At 42.9% G+C, this 23,617-nt stretch overlaps 1 protein-coding gene across 1 annotated transcript in view; it reads right to left on the bottom strand.

Annotated features, from left to right (window-relative positions):
* Positions 1–23,617, bottom strand: part of LOC147709680 (uncharacterized) — a 237,182-nt gene that overhangs the window by 6,471 nt on the left and 207,094 nt on the right. The window contains exons 22-24 of the mRNA XM_086928192.1: positions 18,423–18,563; positions 12,516–12,668; positions 8,900–9,049 (exon numbers count right to left, since the gene is read on the bottom strand). Coding sequence (XP_086784318.1) covers positions 8,900–9,049; positions 12,516–12,668; positions 18,423–18,563 — 444 coding nt within the window. The remainder of the gene's footprint in view (positions 1–8,899; positions 9,050–12,515; positions 12,669–18,422; positions 18,564–23,617) is intronic.

Genomic DNA, 23,617 nt, shown 5'->3' on the forward strand with positions numbered 1-23,617 from the left:
CCCACGGATCGCAGACATGTGGTCATTCTTGACCTGCCATTGCCTTAAATTCACTGCAACACTTTCTTGTAACTATGACAATGGTCCCACTAGAGGCTAGATATCACCCAACTCTCGTCTATTACAAAGAGAGACCTGGCTTGCCTGTGTTGTTGAATGGGGTGTAAACTGATATTCGCTCAGGAACATGTACAATGCACATTCTATGTTCTGGCCATAGGCTAGCGCAATCCGAAGAAATTTATATAGAGTGCTCATAAAGCACTCCGCATCCCCAATTTTTGAGGCCTGCTCGGGGTGATTTTTCAATGATGAACACCCTGAGACAGTAGGGTGAAGGAGCATGCCATTTTGTGCATTGTTGGGGGATGGAAGAGTCTGACCATCCCTTCACATGCTGTGACCAATGCCTTACATTATACATTGCCCCACCGCACCATGAGGATAATGCTCAAAGGCTTCCGTAGCAGAGGTGCCTGGGGGAGAGGTGGACACTGTTGACGCCAGCTAAATTGATCGCGTCTAGCCCACGTTTACCATTAATTAACAACGGACCAGTGTATCTGACTGCAAGGTTGCTGGCAGTGCGAGCCTCGCTACCCCCGCTGTCCTGAGGGGATTTCCACACACCTCTTTTTCTACCATCGAGCATTATGATTCTCGCCACTGTCCTGATCTCCTAAATTTGGGAGTTCATGTTCCTCCACCCCCAGTGGAGGGCTTCGGGTGGCATTAAAAGAATGTTCACCACCGGACAGCTTTGGGCAGTTAGTATCACCCAGAGCGAGCGCATGCAGGTGAGGTCCCTGCTTTAGAACGCAACATTTTCAAATGCTGCGTTTTAATTATGCCAGTTGGGGGTCCTGAGGAGAGTTAGGAGGCAGCACGCTCATTTTGTGCCCCACCCACCCTTCCTTCCTCTTTTTTGTACAATTTTTATAGTTGCACTTTTTTCCTTTGGTAGGTTTCCTGGGTTGCACAGTAATTTTCCTTTTTCACTAGAGGCAGATTGGGACGGGATTGAGGCAGGCAGGAAGGGTTAGGGTAGGCAGAATAGCTTAGGACAGAAGGGAAACAGAGGGGTTGGGGTCAAGGTTTCAGGTGGGGGAAATTGGGGATCTATTTGGGGGATAATATTTATGGGGTATTCGATATGGGGGTAATCTCTTGGGGGATCGATATGGGGTAAATTTCATTGGGGGATCAATATGGGGATATTTCATGGGGATCAAGGAGGGGTGGCGGGGTGGGGTTATTTGAAAGTTATTGATTACATTATGATTGTTTTGTTGTTGCTGAAATAAAAGCATCCTTTTAACCAACATCGGTCTGTGATGTGATTCATTGCCCGATGAATCTGACTCAGTTCAAATCTTCACGGCACCACCACGATTTCTCCTGTGTAGCTGGTGTTGATCACGCCACCTGCTCCCTGTTCCCTTACACTCCGGGGAAAGACATGTTGAGGAATGAAAAGTACAACAGGAAGCCCTGAGAAGTACAGTGAGCATATCTTGGGGCTATACTATGTTTAAGCTGAGGAGAAGTTTATATGGTATGGACCAAGACCTCCTTCCTACCTCATGTTTAGTACTGATGCTTGCTTCATAGTACACATTATTTTCACGCAGAAGAAATAGAAAGAGGACTCATCTTTTTAGCACAGCTTTCATCCTGATGCTGTTAACGTGACGGCCTTCTTAGTGGGGAGCTCCGATTCACTCCCCTACTTGTAACGGGATTTCTACTCAGTATTTGTTAACCTATTATAACACTGAAATTAAATACAAACCCTAATGCCCGCCACCCGTGAGGAGTAGGAGTGTCTCACCTGTACTCGTAGTAATATCTGCACTGTATATTTTTGTTTCTTGACCAGTCTTGATCTCATGCAGGGAAACAAATACAATACTGTGTTTTATTCTCAGCCTTGGAGCTCTATCTAGTAGCTACATTTTTCATTGGTGATCTCCTTCTCTAAGCCTTTTAAATCTCCTTTGCTAATAGATTCAGAAAGAATCTGCATTAACCATCCAATGTGGAGACCACTCAGGACTGACTGATTGCTTTTATACTCAAGCTGTACCATTGTATTCTCTGACACAGAAGCAAGCAAGAAGATTCCTTTTCTTCCCAATTCGCAGGTGATTAGCCATCACTAAGATCTTAAATAACAACTATAGAACCACAATGTATAACCAAACCGCATCAGTGACATAAATATTCCTTTTCACTATTACTTTTGCTGCTACCTTCTTATGAAAACATTCACCATTATTAATTACAAAAATGGCATCATCCTCATTCTCATCATCCTCATTCAGGCATCGGATGGTCACCATAATCAAATCAAATCAAGCTTTATTTGGTTGCAAGAAAAACAGCCATAAAAGCACAATATAATTCACATACAAAATACTCAGTAAAATACAGTTTAAAAAGTTATAAAAAACGTTTTCAGAGCTCTAAAATATCATAAAAAATGACAGAATCAAAATAGCACCGCAAGATTGCACAATATTCCGTTTCACCCGTAGAAAAAGACAGCCAGATAGTATTTTTTAGTTGGGCTGCTAACAGCAAAATCTCAATAGGGAATATGTAAAGTGCTATAGGCATGTAGAAAAAACAATAACAACAATATTAAAAGAAAACTGTCTGATACAATGTACCAAGACAGGAGGCGTAATGCAGCCAAATAAAGATGTTAGGAGTCGAGGGGAGGTAGGTTTAGGGCAATGCGGGCCCAGTTCAACCCAAGTTCGTCCTGTGCTTAACGACTAATTTCATGAATTTTACTATCATTCTAGCAAACGGTTCAGCATCTAAAAATTGGAGGGCAAGAAATGCTGGGCGGCACCTACGTAGACTCATCTCTCTCAAAATTGGTATTAGCCAAACATATCTCAGATCCTGATAAAATTTACAGAACATTATTGTGTGGATCGTCGATTGGGGGGAGCTGTCGTCACAGTGGCAGAGTTGAAGAGGTTTTGTCCAGGTGTTTATCCTAGGGAAAGTAACCAGGTGGTGAAAGATGTTTAATCTTAATCTGACCCACCCTATGACATAGGCCAGGATGCCGAGCTACACCAGCCTGTTCATCAGCCCCACCTTCCGGCTCTTGAGTAGCACAATGCGGGGGGTGTTGTACTCGAAGACGAAGCCGTAGAGCTGCGCGCAGCACGAGGAGCCCCTGCCCGCCATCCTGCCCGGTCACCATAAACTATTCAAAGAATTCTTTCCACTCATCAAGAAATCGGCATCAACTTCTGACTCCTCTGCCACTCAATCTCTTCTGACCATATTTGGCATCTCCAACACACCCCGAGCCACCATGGATTTGGTAATCATTTCCGATCACACTAGATCGCCGACTACTTTCACACGAGAGTAACCACTCTGGATTTACATAATCAAACAACCCTCTCCATCGCTACCTCATCCTTAACCTCTGTCTCCTCCCAATGCTGCTTCCACTGTAACACCCATTGACAATTTGAAAGGTTGGTTGATAACAGTTTTCCAGGCTGAATTACAAGTTCTGAATAAGGGCTTAGAGTTTGTTCCTATCCCTCAACGCAACACTTTTAAATGCAGATCAGAATTTTTTTAAATGATGCAGAAAATATGTCTTCACAAGTTCTTTGAGAATAAAACGGCTGCCCGCCATCAGTTCTCTCAACTGACCACCATTTTCCATCAGCCTTTTGCCCCCTAATTCATCTATGAGACCAGAAGTTATTGTCTTTAAACGAGTCCTCAGGGAAATTATGGTTCTAGAACAAATCATGTATTTCAGAATATGAATAAAGCAAACTTGAAAGCTATTAGGTTACTCCAGAACAATGACAAAATAATAATAAACCTCCTGATAAAGGTGCTGCAGTAGTGATGCATAGTTCCCTAGACTATGAAGCAGAGGTGATAAGATTATTAGAGGTACGTATGAATTACCTCTTATTGGAGACCCTACTAATGAGCTACAGGGGATTATTAAGGAGATGACGGCTGACGCTAAGGATAAAAAATGGCTAACTCCTAAAGAGGAGGATTTTTTAATTGATCCAACACTGCATATTCCAGCATTCTATATTTTGCATAACAATCACAAGGCTCATTATTCTCCTACTAGAAGTCCTATTGTGTCTGGGATACAATCCCTTCTCAAGCTGATTTTTCCTTGGAACAACTATTTTTAACCAACCTTCCTATGTACAGGATACTACTGATATTCTAACCACTCTGGAGACTACTGAATATGACCCCACAACTCAATTTTTGGTAATGATCGACATTGAATTTCTCTACACCAGTATTCCTCAATATGCCACCCTTGTGTCAGCTGCACTGGTTCTCGTGAATCGTGAGTGATTTTAGGACACTCCCCTGCCTTTTGTTCTCCAGTGTATTGAGACAGCCCTAAGTAGGCATTTTTTCAGCTATCATGACTAGCTGTTTTTACAGGTCTCCGGGACTTCTATGGGATCAACTTTTGGCCCTACTTTGGCCACCATGTATGTGGGGCGATTTGAAGAAAATGTCATTTAACATTCTTTGAACCCGTATTTACAGGACATCTATGGAAGAGATACATAGATAATTTTCTATGTGTCTGGTCAGGGTTAGAAGACAAACTCCTTGACCTTCTCCACTGGATAAATACTGCCAACGGATGTCTGCACTTTACTTGGAGCATCGATAGCATCGATAGACATACAACTGTATACCTTTATTTGGCTATTACAGCTAGAGATCAGAAACTACATTCAACAGTCCACCAAAAACCAAGGGATAGAAATGCTTTGTTACATTACAGATCTTTTCAAACTTCGGGCCTACAGGATAATTTCCCAGTGGGTCAATTTTTCAGATATAGAAGACATTGCACTGAGACTGAAGCATTTGTTACACAATCAGACACTTTGGTAGAACGCCTAACTGAGAGAGCTTATCCTCCTAAGATCATCAAGCTAGCACGGAAGAGAGCAATGAATACTCCCTGTGCCGCTTTACTGGTGAAGAATTATCTAAACCAATAGCCCTTGCATCCCAGTTCCGACAGCTTTTGACCCTTTGTCAACAAAAATCAGACAAATCTTCTGGAAGAATTAGTATCTACTGCATGTGAGGCCAAATAGAATGCCACTGCCAAGAATTTCTTTTAGAGGGGCATGTAACTTGAGGGATCGATTGGTCCATTCTTCCCAGAATGATCATCAGAAATGCGAAACTAATGTACCATCCGGTCACTACCACGTGGAAGCTGTATAGTTTGCAGTCTGACAGACTCAGGCATCAACAAGTATTACCCTTATGGAAGGACAAACTTGGTTTCAGAATAAATACAGAAATCGCCTAACTTTAAGAAAAATTAAGATCAAGGTCCAGTAGCATGTTCGCACGCTGAAATCAGGCAAAGTAATGTTCACAATTGGTTTACCCCCGTTATGATGGCCTTTATAAACTGTTGTATTGGGAGCATGGGTCTAGACTGTAAGATCCCATAGGAATAACCCAATACCATCCTTGCTTTGAAGGACACACATCATGAGGCATTATGGATGGCACTGAGAAAGCATGAAAGCACTAGATGTGTGCAATATGGTTCCAATTTTGAGTACTGCTGGATAAATATTTTTACGATATAGTGCATTCCAGTTGAATTGCACTCTGTTTGTTAAATACATCACAGTTCTGCAAGATTATTTTCCAATAAATTGTTTAATAAATATTTGACCCTAAAGTTTTAATATTGATTTCACTGTAATGATTGAGGGTAATGAAGTAAAATGACCTAGTGACCCCAAGAGAGCTGATAGTGTATTTGGTAACTGAATGAAATTAGACTGTTCCGCACAGGCTTGTGCCAGCACAAACAGCTGCCCGGATGCGGGCAGTTTGAAGTTTGTTAGCTGGATTGCTGAGGGAGATCAATGTTTGCTAAGTAGATGTGGACACCCAGCCGAGAGGTGATGTTGCGGGAATTCAGCACATACAACTATGCGAGGAAAACAGGACCTCGGTGTGTAGGGGTTGTACCTTCCTACCACCTTAGTACCCAAAATCCCAAAACCAACTAGCTATAGTGTCTCATTCGTTCTCCTACATAATCATGAACCTACAAATAATTAGATAACCCAGAACACAACACTACCGACTCTAAGGAATCACGGTAGCAAGACATACCTAACACTAATTCTCTCGCACTTGTCCACAATATTATTGATATTGCCACAAAGCTATGGTCAATTAAACATATCGGCCGTTCTGGTTAAAATAGTCTACACATGACACTGTTGTTTTAAACGAAAATGGTCACTATCAAAATTAAAGGTAGGGGTGATGTGTCCATAACTCAATTTTAAACTTGTTGTAGAGAATACTCAACCTCCTTTGCATAACGGGGCCCTTTAGTTTTTTAGTGTTTGGATCTATGTCACTCTATTTTGACACACATTATCTTACAAACTCCACATAAATGGGAGGGGGTAATGTTATTTTTGTGTTAGGAACGTTCCAATGATGACACAGTGAGGCGACTGGTGAGTGCCTACCAGGAGATACAACCACATCATCCTGGATCTCAAATTCCTCAATCGGCTCCCTTACAAAGCAAGAATTCAGCTATACTTTACTTCCATGACGCATACCGCTCTCCCCCACAATACCCCTAACTATCTTGTCCAGAAGCTCGAACTCTCTGGTGGTTCCAGAGCATCCAAAAGCTCCGACATCTTGCTACTGAAACCTCAGAGATTCCATAAGAAGAAAACCTACAACCGTGCCTTCTCTGGGAATGCCCCTAGAATCTTGAACTCCTGAAACCAGAAAGAATCCCTTGATGGTATCATTCAAAAAAGAAATCAAAGGATTCCTTATGGACACATTTCTTTCCTAGATCCCATGACTCTAGTCTCCTCAGGCGCTCACATGACTACTTATCTCTGGGTACCTAATGCACTCTTCAGTGCCGTATCGACTGTACCCCCTGCTTTTCAGCACTGCCCTGTACCTGCATTGGTGAATTTGTAGTGAATGTCATATTATTGTCTTTACTACTCTGCTCGCTTTAATTCTGTATATCGCTCTGGTACCCGCAAGGGTCCTGTTTGTGCTATTAAAAACTATTAAAATGAAATAAATAAATAAACAGAGCGGCTTTGCAGTGTATGTAACAAAGCCAAGCTTTACAGTGTAAACTCAATATATTGTCTTCAGAGTGTAAAGAGAGCAGCTGTACAGGGCATGCAACAATGACAAGTGCTAAATGGAAAAACCATAGGTCAGAGTTACAGTAAAAAGAATATAAAGCATATAGAAAATATAGATCAGCTTTAGAATGTAAATAATATATTGATCATTGTTATAGTGTAAACAACAAAGGAAACTTCTAGAATGTAATCAAAGGCGGTCCTTACAGTGTAAACACCTTGGAGCTGCTTCACAGTTTAAGCAGCACAGAGAAGCTTTGGAATGTAAACAACTTGGTGATAAATGAACCTGAATTCAGCATGATCACTGTATGCAATATACAACATTTTAAGGGCCTAGAACAATGTAATCTGTTGGCATATCTGCATGTATCGCAGCTCACAGACAGCAAGTCTTCAGGCAAGCCATGTCTATCCCTGCAACTATCCTCATGGTAGGCTGTCCATTCCATTGAATTACATTATATCTTATGTTAAACAATTCCATATTTGAAGACTGTTGGGCAGAATGCTTGTTAAAGAGCAAACGTTGCAGGATTCAACAGTCTTTCCACTCTGGTCATTTTGGACACACTGGGGAATGCTGTTGTGCTCACTGTTTATTTTCAACTTGGGTTGAAAGACAGAATTGTGCTCTGGCAGACAGAGGGCAGCAAAGCACATATTGTCTTGCATTTTATATCAATCTGATGCATGTTTATGACACAGCACACTATGTGTCACACACCTGAGGAAGCACAGATGGACTGATAATAAAAAGCTTTATTTTTCCCACTGGTTCACATTGCCCATAAGACCACATGCTATTAGTAAACCTGAAGCCTGTGTGTAATTGCACTAATCATTCTGTATTTTAGGACTATCCTAATTGTAAATCTCTTAAATCTCTCAATGTAAGTAAAGGCCCCATCTTTTTAGAGGTACCTCCCTGGCTAGAAATTCAGTGTATTTTGGATAATTACTTGGACTGTAACATATCTCAGTTCCAAACCATCATCCTCTCCTTGACACCTTAGAGAGTCACTTGAACAAAGGGATTCATTTGATTATCCACATGGAGTACAGTACTACTTTAGGAGTGAGGTGATTCTCCACATTGTCAGCGTGCCAATAGGTTTGGACTCGGGTAGGCACTGAAGCAGCTCAGATGAGAAATCTAATAGCTACCCCCAGATAAAAGCAAGCTTGCATCTCCTCACTATTGGTGACTGCAGGTGGGAAAACAACTATTCTGCAAATAGAAAAGGAAGGAGGCATGGGGGGAATCATTCCTCCTGATAATATGCTGATCAAGTGACTTTGCAACAATAAATTATGTTCTTAGTCTTGACTTTTGCGCATGTGACATTTCTCTTAAACCACTATGCCTATGTGGATGTGGACCCACACATATATGTTCCTCTTCTGTGTCTGCGTTCCTGGCATGGCTATTCTATGTGTAGCTGCCGAAGGGGTTAAAATCGATGCAGCACAATCGACTTTAGAGAGAATTTGGCAGAAATGCTATTTGGGTCAAGCTGCCTCTAAGCATATATAAACTCCTAAAAACCACAGAAAAGGTACTTATGGTCCCTTTCTCTACCCCATAAGAATGAACAGCATTGTTCATGAGGGCTTCAGGTACCTCCAATCGTGAAAGGGTGCAACTGATCCAATGTTTAAGAAAAAATCAACCAGTTTCTTACCAACAAATCTGGATGGCGGTTGGCACTCACGCCCCTTCGGTCCAGCGCAGCATCGGTCATTTCCTGGGCAGTCCTTGTCAATATTACATTTGTGGCAGATTTCCTTTGAATTCATAAGTAGAGTCATCCTCGGGCAAGCACCCATTTTTTCTGAAAAGGAAAAAAAGCAAAACCAGCCTTTTAAGCATTTCCTTTGCAGTTCACTTAGAACATGTTAATATCGACTAAGGGAGCCCAGTATAAGCCGCCCTTTGATTCAAGGAGCCCTTAAATGATGAACTCACTAGTTTGATGTCAAATGTGTTGGTTGTTAAAAGTCCAGGGCAGGAGGAGCCTAGCCAGCAGCCGAGATGGCCGCCTAGCGCCTCGGCTCCGTCGACCCGGGAGCCTTTCTTCGACATCCTGACCCTAATCCTGCACCTCCGCGAACCTCACTTACCTCGGAGACGCTCCCACTCCCGCTGCGACGGATTTCGGCGAAAGCGGAGCGATCCCGGGGGTGTAGAGCCTCCGCTTCCACCCCGGCCTCTTGAGTGGCCACGGCAGGGACATCGAGTGCGGAGACGGCCGGCGGCGACATCAACAGCGGCGGCCGCAGCGGTGGGGGAGGAGCCGGTGACCTGCTTCCACGGGCTGGCGCTGGGCTTTCTCACAGCAGCGTTTCCCGGCTTGGCTGCCCAGCGCGCCTCCCCTGCAACATTGTGTCGCCTTCACTCAGTGTATCCCGGCCTCGCTGGATGAGGGCCGGGATTGCTTCTTTGTTGCACTCTCCCACGGCGGACGCCATTTTCCGCGTCTACATTCTTGCATCTGCCAGTGGATTTCCCTGTCTTGCCGGCTCCCTGGTCTATGAAGCCCCCTTTTGACCGGCTGCCTTCACATCCCAGTGCCAGCTGTGTCCTGCTGACATTGCGCAGACCTTCGGGGATGGCTCGTTGACGGGTAAGGCTTGCTTTCATGGCGCTCCACAGCCGTGCACACAAGATGGTGGCCAGTTGCGCATATCCCATTCTGGATCCCCCGCTGGGGCTGCGTGATGTCCTAGAAGCAATTGTGGACTTGCGTATGGCCTTCCGGGTCCTTGCTATCGATTTGGGGGCCCGGCTCACTGAGATCCTTCCAGCCGGTCACGACTGCCCCTCAGCTCTGCGCACTGCGCCACACCCTCCATCGGTTAAAAGTGATTCACCCGCTCTGGAGTGTACCGGGGCGATGGATGGGCGCACCTCCATGACTGCTGTGGTGTCCCTCGGCTCCGCCTCGCGAGGGTCCGGCGGCACTGCTTCTTCGCTGGGGCCGTTGCTCGGGCCTCGGACGCCATGTTGCCCTTCTCCTTTGTTCTCTGGCGACATGCTTCCTCGCATCAATCTGGACTTGCCGTTTGGGCCCCGTCGGGCTGCTACGCTGGAACTTTTATTTGATCTTGCGCCCAGTGGTGTGGACTTTGGTTTGGCCGTAAAGAACTCTTGTGCCCCATGTCATCAACCTTTCGAACAATTTGCCCCGTCGCGAACACCTCGACTCCAACACTGGATTTCACCGGAGCCCTCCTCATCCACGTTGGCTGATCTGGACTTGGACCCTGTTGGCACGCCGGTTCGAAGGGGACAGGGCTGATGTTGTTTTTGATTGTACTGCTGCTTTCTACGTGTATGGCCGGGATTGGGGACGTAACTTGTTGGAGGTACAGATCGATTGGGTACTGGGTCGGGGCCTGGGGTCGGGCGGCCGTGGGTAACGTTGCTATCCGTGTGTTCATTGCATCGGACATGCTGGACTGGCCCTCCTCCGGTCTTCTGTGAAATGTGCTTCTTTTTCTTTCCTTTTCCTTTTCTTCCTTCTTCTCAATTTCTCTTTTCTCACTACATTTCGGGTTTTTTGGGGAGATGAAACACTCTGCTAGGGGGGGGGGTAGGCCGTAGCCTCTGCATGTGTGTAGGGTGGGGGGGTATGTTTTAGTTGGTGTTTATTTCTATGGTGCCTTTTGTTTCCATATAACTTTATCTTTCCTGGGCCCGTGTTAGGCAGACTGGGGGATGGGTGATGGCCGGTGTTGGTTGGGATGTTGCGTCCTCTCCTGGGGTATGCATACTGTGTGGCCGTCCTCTGGCTGGGACTTGCATGTCGCGTAACGCACTGATTGATATGGATGTTTATAGTCGAGTCCCACCTACATGGACCTAGTTCTCTTCTTCTTGTTTGTATTAGTACGGAGCAGTACGACCTGAACTTCATTGTCGCGATGAAAACCTTAAAATTAACCTTCACCGATCCTGAGACATGGCAATATGGTGATTACAGTGTAACTCGTTTAATGCTTGCCTATGACAAAGATATTGCTGTGTCGTCGTAAAGTTGCATTGACGTTCAATTGTTAGCGTGGCCGGCCGGGAGGTTGTAGGCCCGTATTTGTACTGATTTGTTGCTCAATAAAGGTTTTCAAAAATAAAAAAAAAAAAAAAAAAAAAGTCCAGGGCAGTTGCTTAGGCTTTCCAACTGCCCCTCTCCAAAAGATGGACTCAAAATATCCACACCTGTGCCACCTTGATTCCACCACTGCCACACACTGCTCCTGCCCTCACCTATGGCCTCCCAGATGACGTCAGAAACAGCTATCTACCTGATTTTTTGAGATACAATAATTGCATATAGAAGAAACCTCATATATGTATATGTGCACCTTTACTCAATGAGCAATTAGGGTCAAATGAGAGAGCTTTTTAAAAATTGCATAAGACATCATTACTTCTTCCAAGAACATTTCACTTGTTTTTTTAGTCCATCTTTTTTTTAGCATTAATTACTACTTTTCAATGCTCAGAATGTACTTTTATTTATATTTACCCTTTCTGCTCTTGTACCCTGATTTCTAATTGTCTTATGTCAACATGCATTCTTCTTCTGATGGACCAAACCTCTGTTGGCAGAACTTGTTTTTGTTTAATAAACTTCAAAACTGACCCCAGCACTACGAGATGGTGATTTCACACAGACGCTCCATACATTCACCTCACCGATATTTCAATAAAGATCATACCTAGACACCTTAAACAGCATTACAGCCTGCTAAGGCTACCGTGGTTGTTAAAGGCCTTCACTTTGAGTCATAAATATGAGCCACCAGCAAGGGCCCTTAACGAGGGAGAGGGCAATAACTATTAATACACCCCCAAGGCAGAAGGGCTATTATGCTGTTTAAAAATTCCACCCACTGAGGGCAGAATGTTCTAAACAAAAAAGCGAGAAACAGGGACACCAAAATGGGATACTGTAGCAGAAAGAGGAGCATCATTTACTACTCTCTTGTCTTCAACAGAGCTCCCAGTAATCCAGTGTATTAATGCATATTTTAATCTTGTAACCAAGAATCATACATTTTATTATTATTCTTCTCTGAGTCTGCTGTGGACTGTGACGTACTCGCTACTTAAAAGTAGGTCCCTACTTCGCTAAAAGATCTCATTCCTGACCCAGAAATGAGCCTCAAAAGTGTGACTTGGATTGAAAATTGTCTCTTCATAATATGTAGCCCCACTTGCTTTATTTCAAGAACTCTGGCAGCTCCACTGTGTGACCGGCTGCACCATGTCTACTGTGATTAATGCTGGATATTCACCTGGTAGAGCCTTGACACACTTTCGCCGGCACCCCACATTGCAGCATTTTTCATCTTCATTGCATTTCCAATCATGGTTGCAGGAAGGATTGAGGACGGCTGGACAGATCAGGGTTTTTGGAATAATATAGGATGGACAGACTCCTGCATGATCTGTAGGAAAAGAAATGTGGATGTGGGTTGTTGAGTGTATATTTTCTCATATTCATCTAGTTCTAGCGGCTATGTAAATCTAGCACATATGCGCAACATCAAAATATATATATATATATATATATATATATGAAATTATGACAGAGTGGCTGCATCCACCCTGTATTTATTGTTTGGGTTACCAAAGAGAGAACTTCCTCAGATATTTCAGCATTAATAACTTTGCACCAATTTGATGAATATCCACAAAAGTTCCCAGACCAATTCCTTTGTCTACATTGGCAGAGTATGGAAAGTTTTACATTATTGGTCTAGGGGGAACAAAAATAAAAGTGTGGTCAAAAATGTGTTTGGGCACCAATGCATGTTTTTGCCATTGACTTTCTATTCACACATCCCGGCTAAACACCCCTTTGGATTTTGATGACATTTGTCAGGGTTACACATTATAGTATACAGATGATGTTTTTTGCGCACTACATGTAAGTAGTGTAAAGTTCTAAGGCATATTAACGTAGTGATATTGGCCAGCATGCTATTTTCATGACATTTCGAGGGATTTCTGTGTATTCCACAGAAGTATCACAGTACGTTGCAATGACAAGTAATTATGTGATTGGCTAATGACTGCCTTTACAAAAGTTATGGCGGCTATGTTGTTTTTAGATACACTTTGGCTGTGTTTCGCATTTTGGCCTTAGCTATATATAAGTATTTAGTTTGATGTTTTCCACTGCCTATTAATTCTTCATTCAAGTGGTAATAGGTAGGGAAAAACATTTATAGGTTTGTATGTCTTCAAAAAACAATGTATGGGGTACTGCAGTACGCCTTGAGAGTACCACGGTACTTAAAAAAACAAAGAAAAATCACAATATACTTTACTACACTATATTTTACAAATGTAGTGTACTACAGTATATTTTCAATATTTAACATAGTTAAATCTTCACAAAAACGTCTATGAAGTACAGCAGTAGTATCTAAAAATTACTGTGCTTCTAATTCTTTTTTCTTTAAAAGCGCTCGTCTCCCTAAACTGCTGGACAACATTTATAGACAAGTATAAATATATATCTCTAACTATTGGCACCTTTCTAAAGTAGTAATCGGTGGGGAACAAAACCTAAAACGTTCCTATATAGAAGGCCCTAAACCAGAACGCAGCAAGTGTTATAACACTTATAACCTTAACACTACTTGCGCTATTCACACTTATTACGAAAAATGTGCATCTACACCTCATAATCAATTTTGCTGGCACATACACTCTGCATCTGTTAATCTATGTATGTGCTATGTCTGTTTTAAGTATCACAGTTCACTCTATGCCACGCCACTCTACACTATTACACACTCGGCTGTGTGACACTCCACTCTACCCCACTCCACTGTAGGCTATTACAATCTATGCAACTCTACTGTACACCACTCAACTCTACACTATTCCACTTTATGCCACTATATTCAACTCCACTTCACTATACACCACTATATTGTACCCTATTCCAGTGAACGTCACTTAACTATATGCCACTCCACTCCACACTAATCCACTGAACATCACTTCAATCCATATCATTAGACTCTTGATATTCCGCTCTATGCCACTCTGCTATACGCCACTCCAGTGTACCCCACTCCACTTTACACCACTACAATCTACTCTACTTCAATGTATGTTATACCACTGTATGGAACTCCAGTTACACTGTACGCCACTTCACTCTATGCCACTCCACAGTAAGCCACTCCACTGTACGCCACAACAGTGTATCCTATTCCACTATACACCACTTCACTGTGCACCACTGCAGTAAAGTTAGATGGGGGAAGGGAGGTGAGGTTTCAAAGCCCATACCTGTGAGTCGAGGCGTGCGCCAAGGCTGGGTGCTGGCGCCTACGCTCTTCTCATTATATGTTAACCCCTTCGATGCTCATGATGAGCTCAGCTCGTCATGAGGCACAGTGGAGCTGTGCTTATGACGAGCTGAGCTCGTCATGAACAATGGGAATAAATCGGGGCCAGCACAGGAGGGGAAAACCATCAGCAGTGATGGTGTTAATGATATACCTACATATGTAAGGGATTGCGACCATGACTCCCCGAAGCTAGGAGATGAGGCGATTACGGCACTTCTTTTTGCCGATGATACAATCCTCATCTCACAGAGTCCAAAGGGTCTCCAAAATCTGGTGAATTCATTCTATGGTTAATGTGTAAAGAAGGGGTGAGAAATAAATTCTTCTAAAACAAAATACATGTCCATAAACCCACAAAAGTCCTTCAGAAAAAAATGTGGCCTTAAATAATCAAAAACTGGAGTATGTGGGGAGTTTCAACTATTTGGGTATTATGTTGGATAGTAGCCTTTCATGGAAGGGGCATTTGGTAAAAAGTAGACTGTCCTTCAAACAAAATTCGATGCCCATCTTAAAAGTGCATGGAGCTAGTCATTCTAAAGCTATTACGCCGGCACTTGAAGTATTTGAGGCAAAGGCCCAATCTGCGGCACTCTATGGGGCAGAGGTCTGGGGCATTGCTGTAAGAGCAACTTTGAACGGGAAGAAAATCATTTTAAACGTAGGTTGCTCAAATTACCAATTAGAACTCCCCTAGTCCCAGTGTTTTTGGATATTGATCTTAAACGGACAGATAACCAAGCAATTCTAAGGCGATTGTTGTATTGGGTAACGCTATGGACAACCCCCGACTTGTGTGACTATAAAAGTGGATTGAGAGAAATTATCCAGATTGATGAGTATAAGAAAATTGCTTGGTTAAAACACATTTCCTTTTGGTGTATTAGGTTAGGGTTGGCCCACTATTGGGAAGAACCCCAGAATATGACACCCCTGTGTCGATTTTCTGGTCTTATGTCAATGGTGAGCTACTTCATAGTTCATCCACTGGCACATTGACTCAGAAATTCTTGATTGTAAAGGATATTGCTGTATTTGAACCATTCATGGATGAGATAGGACCACCACTATAAAAACGTTATACTTGCAATTTAGATATGGGGTGCTTCAGACGAATGCTAATACATGCAGATGGGGGGGTAAAAATGATAATGGCCTTTGTATCCTCTGCTCACTAAAGGCAAAGGAAGACGATGTCCATTTACTGTTTTTTTGTCCGGTCTACAAGTCACCTAGGAACCGTTGGATTAGACCCCTCTGCAATAGTATGGGCGTTAGGTCATACAAAGAGGCAGAGCGTATAATTAAGTCTAACACCTCACAACTGGTAGTGTTTTGCACAAGTAGGTTTTTATTTAACGTGCACCTCATTAGAAAACAGCTTGGCTACAAGCTGTAACACAGTAATGGGGTCCGTAATCCTTTCTAACCTGTATAAGTTAGTATAGAATGCACTGAGTTCACTTTTTAAATGTGGTTTTTAAAGATTTAAAACTCTGGTTTTTTGATCTGGCTTTTAAATTATGGAAAATAACTTTTTATTTAAATTATAAAGTGAGATCTGATTTTAACATAGTATTATAAAATTATTGATATGGATCAATTGTTATTTGCCCCATTATATTAATTGTAACCTGTTTATGTGACTATTTGTTGGTAAAGGGCACTATATATATTGTCTGTAAATGTTTTTTTCTGTACTTCCTGCTTTTATTGCTATATTAGCCGAAATAAAGTTGAAACAAACAAACAAACACTGCAGTAAACACCACTACACTCTACGATATTACACTGTACACCACTACACTTTGCCTAACCGCTTTATGCCACTTAACTCTACGCCAATCCACTGTATGGCACTCTATTTGACTCTACGCCACTCTGCTCTACCCTATTCCTCTGTACGATATTCAACTTTACAGTATTCCACTGAGTACCATTACACTATACCATAGTCCACTCTACGCCACTCACCTCTACTCCACTCCACTCTATTCCAATGTACAAAACTAGGCTTTATGATAATATAACAGAGACACACAGGTAAAGTCTAAGAGAGACTTTATTATACAACCCCAACCATCAACTCGCTGGGCAAACTGGCAAACCTCGAATACCTGGATGCCATGGTTCCACGCTAAAACATCTAGCGTGGAGCCAGACCATGTCACACTTCTTCCTTCCTACATTTGAAATATATTGTCAAAGAAAATAAAGAAATACAAACAAGGATAACCCATACCTGCCTCCCTCTAAAAATTACACAAAACAATAGAAACTGTAAATAGTTAACAACAAAAGAGCATTATAAACAGAATCAATATCTCACAAACTCATTACAATTTCTTGGGATTTTTTTCGACTCTAACACTCTTGCGAGTGGACTCACTTTCCAAACAAGGAGAGACTCTGTCAAGAGACTCCAATGCTTCAATGTTGTTGTAATTAAGCCTAACATGAACAACTCGACTGTTGTTCCAGATGCGACCATCATTGGTTTTAACAGCATTTTTAAACAGTTTAACCACACTCTTTACAGCAGTTAATTTTGACCAGTTTTGACATCCAACAGGAGCTTTGATTTTAACTTGAGCACCAATATTGAACCTAATAACTTTACAAGATTTGCGTGCATGAAAATACATTTCCTTTTCCCTTCTAGAGCTAATTCCTTGCTCCTCCATTCACCAATACCATTGTCCTTGAGACCTTTATCCAGAAACATCCGCCCCGGACACAAAATGGTATTTGCAGATCTTCCTTTAAATAATTCAAATGGTGCGGTCCCAGTTGTAGAGTGAGGTGTAAATCTGTACGCTGATATACGATTTTGTAATTCATCCCTCCAGTTCAAATTGTTAACTCTTACTAGTTGTATGCTTTCCTTCAATGTTTTTTTCGATCTCTTAATGGCACCATTAGGTTCTGGATGATAGAGTGAAATTTTCTTATGTTCAATGCCAAATTTCACCAAATAATCTTCCATCTCACGTGAACAAAATTGTGGCCCATTGTCTGACAGCAAAGAACAATCCTTACATCGTCAGCCTTATATCTCCTCCCTTCAACCGAACTGTCAATGTTGGGGTTGTTTCTCATTCCTCTGCAGTGCGATCGTCGCCATTGAAATAACGTAAGAGAGACACACAGGTAAACTCTAAGAAAGACTTTATTATACAACCCCAACCATAAACTCGCTGGGCAAACTGGCAAACCTGGAATACCTGGATGCCATGGTTCCTTGCTAGAACATCTAGCATGGAGCCAGACCATGTCACACTTTACTGCACTAAACTCCATGGTATTGTCCTCCACTATATCTTACCACACTCCGCTTTACACTCAACTAAATGAAACTTAACTCTACCATTTGAAGCACACATTTATTAAAAAATAAAAAACATTTACATTTAATGAAAAAACAAAAGGTTCAAGCAACTTCAACTTACAAACATTAGAAATCCTACTACTAATTCTAAAGTTTTAGTTACATAAGTCAACAGTCAACAGTGATTACTTACATTTATAAATGATGCACCACCTTCAATGTACTATACAACAAGCTCCTCAACACACAATCTTGACTTATACTAACCACGCTACATTAACTATAACTCGCCCTTCCTCAATGTACTGTTATACCCTTGCAGAATATATAACTTTACACCACTAGAAATCATAGCAGTCATTACAACACTTATTATTCTCAAATTACAATTTCTGAGTGTATATGGTAGAGTGACACTTTATTTCTTAAATTACAACAGATACATTAATTTTGTTATTTTCGTACACATTAAATCAAATGTGAGGTATGAATGTTACCCTCACCTGGCACTGGCTCCAGACACTTATTTCCACACTGTTCACAGCATTTCCTGTTCAGTAGGCAGTCTCTATCATCCTGGCACTCTGGCTTATCCAGGGGAAGCTTGCACTTGGCTAGGATAGCTGGGCACATACCAGGTTTGACTGGAAACAACAATAGAGTGATAAGGAATATTGTTGTTCGTGGAGTAAACATCACTGCATGATAAATACCAATGTTATTTCCAGAGCATCTGCTTCGCGGTGGAAACCCCCCTTTTCCACGCCAGATTTTGGTCCAACCCATACGCACCTTCCATTTTATACAATAGAGATATATATGTTTTTCTCTCATTGATTTTTTTTAACTTGACCAATGTTCTCTTGTGACAAATATGGCTGCAGCTAGCACAGAAGGGAGACTTTTTCAAATGGAAAACTAAATTTTCCTTATATTTGCTCTCAGAGGCAATTCAAATTTCTGGTCAAAGTTAAAAAAAAAGTCCAGAGTAGTGCAACTATTTAAAATGTTCAAATGACAAACAATGAATAATTATTTAGAATCCTCTTGTTTAGGTTGGATCTAAGGAGGATTTAAAATGTGCTGGTTGAAGACTTTCTGCAGTGATTACAATGGGAAGAAAAAGAAACACATTTACATGAAAACAATATATATGTACCCTAAATATTATCCATACGGCAAGTTATATGAAAGAAAATGTTATTTTTAAGAAAAGTAATCAAGGTCGTAAACTGATGTGAGATTGTATTTGAACACAGATCTATTTTCCTTAAATGACTATATACTACATTCAAACAGCAAAGTTCAGTACCATCTTCACTATGTAGGGTGGCACAGGTATATGTTAAATTCCACTTCAACGACTCTTTGTTTGAGGTAAGAGATTTGTTACGTTGAAGAGGTCGGAGACCCCAGCCAGCTACAGCATCACCAGCTAATAACAGAACTGGAACCCTGAAGAATCTGCATCACATCCTAGCAACTAACTATACATTCCAAAACATGATGTCACTGCAGGAACACAGGGATGTTATTAAGGCACAAAGATGTACAGGTAAATACCAAATGCCACAGTATACATACCAGCCTGGGCGCAGCCCTTCAAGTCCAGCTTAGAATAAAAATGTTAGCAGATGACAAGAAAATTCTGGCATATTTCAGTGCACTTTGTGCTTCATATTGCAGAATTCTATGCAGAAAGTCAATGCTAATGAATTTCCTCAGCCTTATGAATAGTCAAATAGAGCAACTGATTAGGATGTTTAGCACTCAGAGGTTATTGGTATAATTCTAGTTTACAATAGGGGAACAGTTAGTAGCACTCAGAGCAATGTGTGAGCTTTTGTTTTAATGTAATCTTAGTAGTGAGATCTGCACAACAGGTTAGTTATGCAATCGGATAACCAAACCACTTTAGCTTAGGCATTGCTAGGTCCTTTTAAAGAGTCTATCTGGTGAACGTTGTCAGAACAGTGTGAGAAGTTGGCCTGGTATATGAGGTCCACTATTTTAGTGGGCACCTTGCACCAGTCCAAACGACCCTTATTGATGGTGGTTGTAAAGTCAATATTTTAGAAAGCTATCCTAGTGGTAGCTGTGGGGAGCAGCCTTCAGGCTAAGACTTAGAGGCAAGTTGTTTTACCAACTATAATATCTTGAGTACCAAATGAAAGCACACCACACAAGGTATATATCTAATTAATATGTATTTATTCTAAACACAACCCCTCTGGACTCTTTATGAGGTCAGAGGTAAAATTACAATACAAGGAACTTAATTAGCATATGATAAGTTGCACAGTGTACGTTATGCCCTAGGGGCCTCACAAACCATATACTAAATTAGTGGTATAATAACCACGTGAGGAATAGAAAGCAGGCCTAGTGCCGGTGGAATCGCTGGAGCTGCCTAGAACCACCAAAGGTTAGGATGTAGGAGGCCCACGGGAGACGTGTGCAGTGTCTAAACACAGCCGCGGGTTACCATTGACTTTTTATGGAGAATGAACAAGTTACAATTTTAAAGATTAAGGGTACAAGGAGGTGAACTTCAATGGAACCCTTTTAGACTAGGACACTTGGAGAGTCAGTACCCATCAGCACCGGAGTACTCCTGTTACTTCAACCAGGGAAGTTAGGTGCATACATGTCTTTTCGTGTCGGGTTTCGTCATCGATTCCAATGGAGAGCTGCAAAGAAGTGCCCCAGGCAACCAGAGGAAAACTGTCCAGGTGGATCCAAGGGTGGATCAGAGATGTGAAGAACCTGAAAGCAGAAGGGACATAGTCAAGGTCACTAGCCAGTGACCAGGATTGTGATGGGAAGCTGCCGGCCAATGTTGGGTGAATTCAGGTGAAAAGGTGAAGCTTGTCTCTTCAGCCACGAGGTCCAGGAGGCGTCGATGTCAACCAGGAGCTGGATTCGAGCTGTTCCACAAAGGATGTAGTTGACTACGGAGTCCGTATCCGGATTGGACCCAACAACCCTTGGCAAATGCAATCTACGCAAGATTGGCTTCGGTGCAAACCAACAAGGTCTGGGGAACTTCTCGTGGAGTGTGGGCCTCTGAGCTTCTGTGCAAAAGGTGCTCGGGGCTGGGGCTTCAAGCACCCCAATGCACAACTTTGGGATACCTCGGGAAATAGGTGCAGGTTGTAAAATGCAGGATGTCCAGGAGTTCTGGTCACACGTCTCTTGTGTCTGCTACAGGTCTCAGCATTTCTGGAAGCGCAGATCAGCATTAGAGATGTCTGGAAGTCCATATCCTGGGTCGCAGATTCTTCAGGATCTGGCGGAAGCCTCGAAAATGCAGACCGGAAAAGATGCAGTTGGTGCCTGTTTGAACAGGGTGGTCACTCCTTGACCACAAGGGAGATTTCTTCCGACTTCCAAAATGCATATGAAAATTGTGCTGTAAAGGTCTCTTTTAGTTTAACCCCTCCTGACAACTCAAAATGGGTGTATTTGCCATCCTCTCCCTTCTTCCTGTTTTTTACATCTGTAAGTGCTTCCTGATGAGGTTTAATTCCTTGGACAGGTGCCTCGTTGCCTACTTGTAACTATTCTCTGACCCTGCTTCAAGGGTCAGAGCAGGGTCAGAGAATAGTTGCAAGTAGGCAACAAGGCGCCAGGAAGCAATCAGCACAGGTGTCCAAGTTGAAGGTAATTTGTTTGTAACCCTTTTGTAAAAGGTTACAAAGAAATTAGGTTCAACTTTTGCACCTACTGCTGTAACTCTTACTTGGTGGAAAGTTCGTACCCGCTGATTCGCGGATTTTACCACAATTTCGTGAGATTCGCGGATCGCGAAATCGCGGAAAATCCGCAAATTCGCCCAAAAAACGGATTTTACGCCCACCCTTAGCTAAGACTCAATCCCTTTCATGGTGAATCACAAAAAGTCACTAAATTAACCTGTGTAGCTAGACACAAAAAGCAGTCTGGCTTAAGTTGAAGGAATGTGTAACATATGTATGGAGCATACAAACAGCAATAAAGACACCCAGCTCATCCTCTCCCTCACCAGCGACCCCACCACTGCCAGAGCCAACCTACACGAAGGGATGAAAAACGTCGCCGACTGGATGAGGAACAGCCGCCTTAAACTGAACTCGGACAAGACGGAAGTCCTCTTCCTGGGATCATCACCCTCCACCTGGGACGACTCCTGGTGGCCCCCGGCCCTGGGCACCGCTCCCAAATCGACGGACCATGCACGCAACCTGGGCTTCATCCTGGACTCATCCCTGTCAATGACCAGACAAGTCAACGCCGTCTCATCCTCGTGCTACAACACCCTGCGCATGCTCCGCAAGATCTTCAGATGGATCCCCCCGGAAACCAGGAAGACCGTCACCCAGGCACTCGTCACCAGCCGACTGGACTACGGGAACACCCTCTAACCCGGAACCACAGCGAAACTTAAAAAAAGACTCCAACGCATCCAGAACGCCTCCGCCTGACTCATCCTCGACATCCCCCGACACAGCCACATCACCGGACACCTGAGAGACCTGCACTGGCTCCCCGTCAGCAAGAGAATCACGTTCAGACTCCTCACCCACGCACACAAAGCTCTCCACGACCTGGGCCACAAGTACCTCAATGACCTTCTACACGCCCACCCGCCAGCTACGATCGACCAGCCACGCACTCGCCACCGTACCACACATCCGCAGAGCAACCGCCGGAGGAAGATCCTTCTCCTAACTGGCAGCCAAGACGTGGAACTCTCTCCCCACCCACCTTCGGCGAACACAAGACCATCTCGCCTTCAGGAAGCAGCTCAAGACCTGGCTGTTCGAACAGTAACTTTACCCTCCCCCAGCGCCTTGAGACCCTCCCGGATGAGTAGTGCGCTATACAAATGACGTGATTGATTGATTGATAAAGTAAAAACACATCGCACAAACAGATGTACAGGTAAATACAAAACCAATTTAGAAAAATAGAGTATATTTACATAAATATTTGACACCAAAGCAACAAAAAACCTTTAGTATAACTAGCACTAAAAAGATCAAAGCACCAACCACAGACATCTAGTAGTCAAAGTAGAAAGTTATGGCCGACAGCGATGGAGCACCGTTCTGATACAAGAATTGCATGGCGTCCGGTCAACGCCTACCTTTTGACTTAGAAGAAATATTGAGAAAAAGTGTCTGAAATGTTCTGGGGGCAAGCCTACATGAGGTGTCCGAGGAGGGAGCATCTTTGTTGGGTGGCCTTCGATCGAAGCCGCAGTGAAGATTACTATCATTGGACTTAATCGCCAAAATGGAAGTAAAAAACACACCAGCTGGACGAGGAAGAGGGCTGCAGCTGAAGACAATTATACAGGGTCGGATCCCCCATTGGCCAAGACACACTGAAAAGGATTTGCTGCTGTAGAGAAAAACATAGTGGGAGAAGTGGCAAATTCAATTTAACCAGCAATGCACCTTGGGTAGATAGGCAAGAAGGTTGGTCCCAGTCTCCTCCATGTTTTCAGAGCACTTTTGGGTCAAAATTAGTTCAATTTATCAGTTTTGGTTTTTGGCCATCTGGGTACCTTTAGCACCACAGCCAAGGGCCCAGGACCGGTGGGACACCTATTGGGGGTCCAGGACACACTAAAGTTGGGTCCAGGTGTGGTTTCAAGGAGGTAGGAGCCTTTTATGTCCATGTAGCTCTGAACAGGAGGCCAGAAATTTAGCCC

Source organism: Lissotriton vulgaris, chromosome 6 (assembly GCF_964263255.1).
Source record: "Lissotriton vulgaris chromosome 6, aLisVul1.2, whole genome shotgun sequence".
Lineage (NCBI taxonomy): Eukaryota > Metazoa > Chordata > Amphibia > Caudata > Salamandridae > Lissotriton > Lissotriton vulgaris.